Source organism: Alosa sapidissima, unplaced genomic scaffold, assembly GCF_018492685.1.
Source record: "Alosa sapidissima isolate fAloSap1 unplaced genomic scaffold, fAloSap1.pri scaffold_529_ctg1, whole genome shotgun sequence".
NCBI lineage: Eukaryota > Metazoa > Chordata > Actinopteri > Clupeiformes > Clupeidae > Alosa > Alosa sapidissima.
Genome location: NW_024582153.1, coordinates 1 through 2,376, shown reverse-complemented (window position 1 = coordinate 2,376; position 2,376 = coordinate 1). Strand labels below are relative to the sequence as shown.

At 44.7% G+C, this 2,376-nt stretch overlaps 1 protein-coding gene across 1 annotated transcript; it reads right to left on the bottom strand.

The window, feature by feature from the left end:
- Positions 1 to 192: 192 nt before the first annotated feature.
- LOC121700860 (gastricsin-like) lies at positions 193 to 1,957 on the bottom strand (the record flags this gene model as incomplete). Its single annotated transcript, XM_042084076.1, has 5 exons — positions 1,921 to 1,957; positions 1,539 to 1,656; positions 814 to 932; positions 442 to 629; positions 193 to 306 (listed from the first exon to the last, which is right to left on the bottom strand). Coding segments are annotated over exons 2-5 (539 nt in total), but the record flags the coding sequence as incomplete, so codon positions are not given.
- Positions 1,958 to 2,376: the final 419 nt, after the last annotated feature.

Below are 2,376 nucleotides of genomic sequence, written 5' to 3'. Positions count from 1 at the left end.
CTGTGGACACGTGGTTCACCTCAAACCTTAAGAGAGAATCGGTGAAACATATTTTGTGTGATGTACTGTATATGGAGTCATGCAGCCGTTATTGAGCTGAGCTTGTCACAGACAGACACAATTTACATCAGCTGTGTCAGATGAGAGCTGTACTCAGAGTAACATAGCTTAATACAGGTCGTCAGGGTTTACCCATCAAACACCAGCTGCCAGTGGCTGTCCTGTGCCACAGGAACCCAATGGATCTCTCCCTGATAATGAGCGGGATCGGTGCCTCCAAACACAGCCTCACTGCCCTCCGAGTCGCTGGAAAAAGGTGACAGGGTTATTATTTACAACCTGCACCATATATCCCTCTGTATACCATACAACAACTGCAATGTAATTGTATCGTCAGTGATTATCCCAAGCAGATGCAACAAATAAACAGTAGCATTGCACCCGCTTAGATAGAATGCAAAGACAGGCTCCTCGATGAGGCCCTCCTGGATCATGGTGTCCACAATAGTTTGCTGGTCAGATTTGAAAGCCAGGCCCATGATGCCATCATGTAGAGGTCGGGCAAAATTGCTGCCTGGCTCTGTCACGCTCAGCCCAATCTTCTGATTAGTGACTGTGAGTTCTCCCATCTGGGAATGAAGTTAAGACTTACATGATTAGTTTAATTGTTATGCTTTCATGCACAAACCTGTTTGGTTTATTACTAAAATTGGTATATTACTATATTTGGTTTATTATTAAGTATTTTTTTGATTTGCGGACTCCTTAGATGACTCTTTAGACAAGTAATGGTTATAGAGAGATCTTTCTTACCGAGACAGTGTCGTAACCAATGACCCCTGTGAGGCTTCCAGATCCATACTGGATGGAGAACTGTTGTCCGTAGCTGTAGTAGGTGGAGGATTTCTGGGGGTTGAAGAGTGGATGGCGCGCTGCAAGACAACTCCGGGATTAATAGCAGAAACACATGAGCATGCAGCAGGATATGGTGTCAAAACCAGAGCCAGGGGGAAAAGCACAAGTGTGCCTACCCTGTGTAATTACAGCCCGTGCGCCTGGCTCCCATTGTGATCCCCTTTAACGGCCCAAGCGTGTAGCACAAGTTGGAATTCCTAATCGAACGCCAGAGGTTTGATGACTAACGTGCCTGAAATGCCTCGCAAGCCCCAAGCATTCATTGCATTCACACAGCTTCATTTATTTACAGTAGGCCTATCAGCCGCTGTGATTTTAATCACACTTTGTGGAGGGAGCGGACAAAGCAGGCCATTGTTTTGAGACGTCAGCTCAGAGATATGGCCACTCGTGTGTCTCCTGAAGCAATGTGGCACGATGACTAAGCTTTAAGATAACCCACAGAGCTGTACAATTACTGCAATCGTAATCGCAATATGAACCAATGCAATTACCAAGTCGCAAAAGCTACTGCAGGTCCCAAATCATGCATACAGTATATCAAGCATAGATATTTTCCCTAATCATCAGCCCTGCTAGCCAGCTGATCATGTAAGCTTTTACAGGTCAAGTTTTGAACGTACTGCAGGCGTCACTCTTGCAATAGATGGAGTTGATCCAAAGGGTTGTGGATCCTGTGTCAAAGTGGACGTAGAAGTTCTGGGCTGGGGTTCCCACGCTGATCTGGCCAAAGTAAGCCATCTGTAGACAGAGACAGGGAGAAAAACAAACAAGTGTTAGTAGTCGGCATGTATTTTCTGCAAAGCAGTGCTGTGTAGGCCTGCTGTACACCTACAGAGATTGATATCTCTTTTTGAAGACATGCACATAAAGGAAATTACTTTGGTAATGGTATTAGGAACAGTGAAATCAGAGTATTTCAAAGATCATCTCATTCTTGTTGGTACAGGAAAGCATTTTTTAACATCAAATGGTGCAGCTAAGGTGTGTGTAAGATGTCCTCACATCCTGCTGGTTGATCAGGTTTTCAGTGTAAACATTGTCTGCACTGAATTGACGATGCTTAATCAGGTCTTCCAGTACTCCTCTGTTTCGAAGCTCCTCATAAATGGATTTGCGACTACTAAGAGGTACTCTGGAAGAGAAAACAGTGCATCACCTTTTCTATCTCATTATTAGTAGTTTGCATGGACAAGATTTGTGTGGTCTGTATGAACTGACAGTCAGATCCCTTGAGCACTCTCCCCTTCTCTTTTTGCCTCTCTCAGTCTCTGTTTGTATATGTAACTGTGTTTGTCCAGTTGCGTGGATCAGCCCTGCATCCACCCAGACTTGAACATGCAGCACCTCGGATTGGGAGGCACTGTGCTAGCAAGCCAAAACTAAAACCCAATCCATAGGTGCTAGCATCTCTCACTAGCTCATCTCTTAAGGTGTCAAAAGGGAGATTTACAACACAGC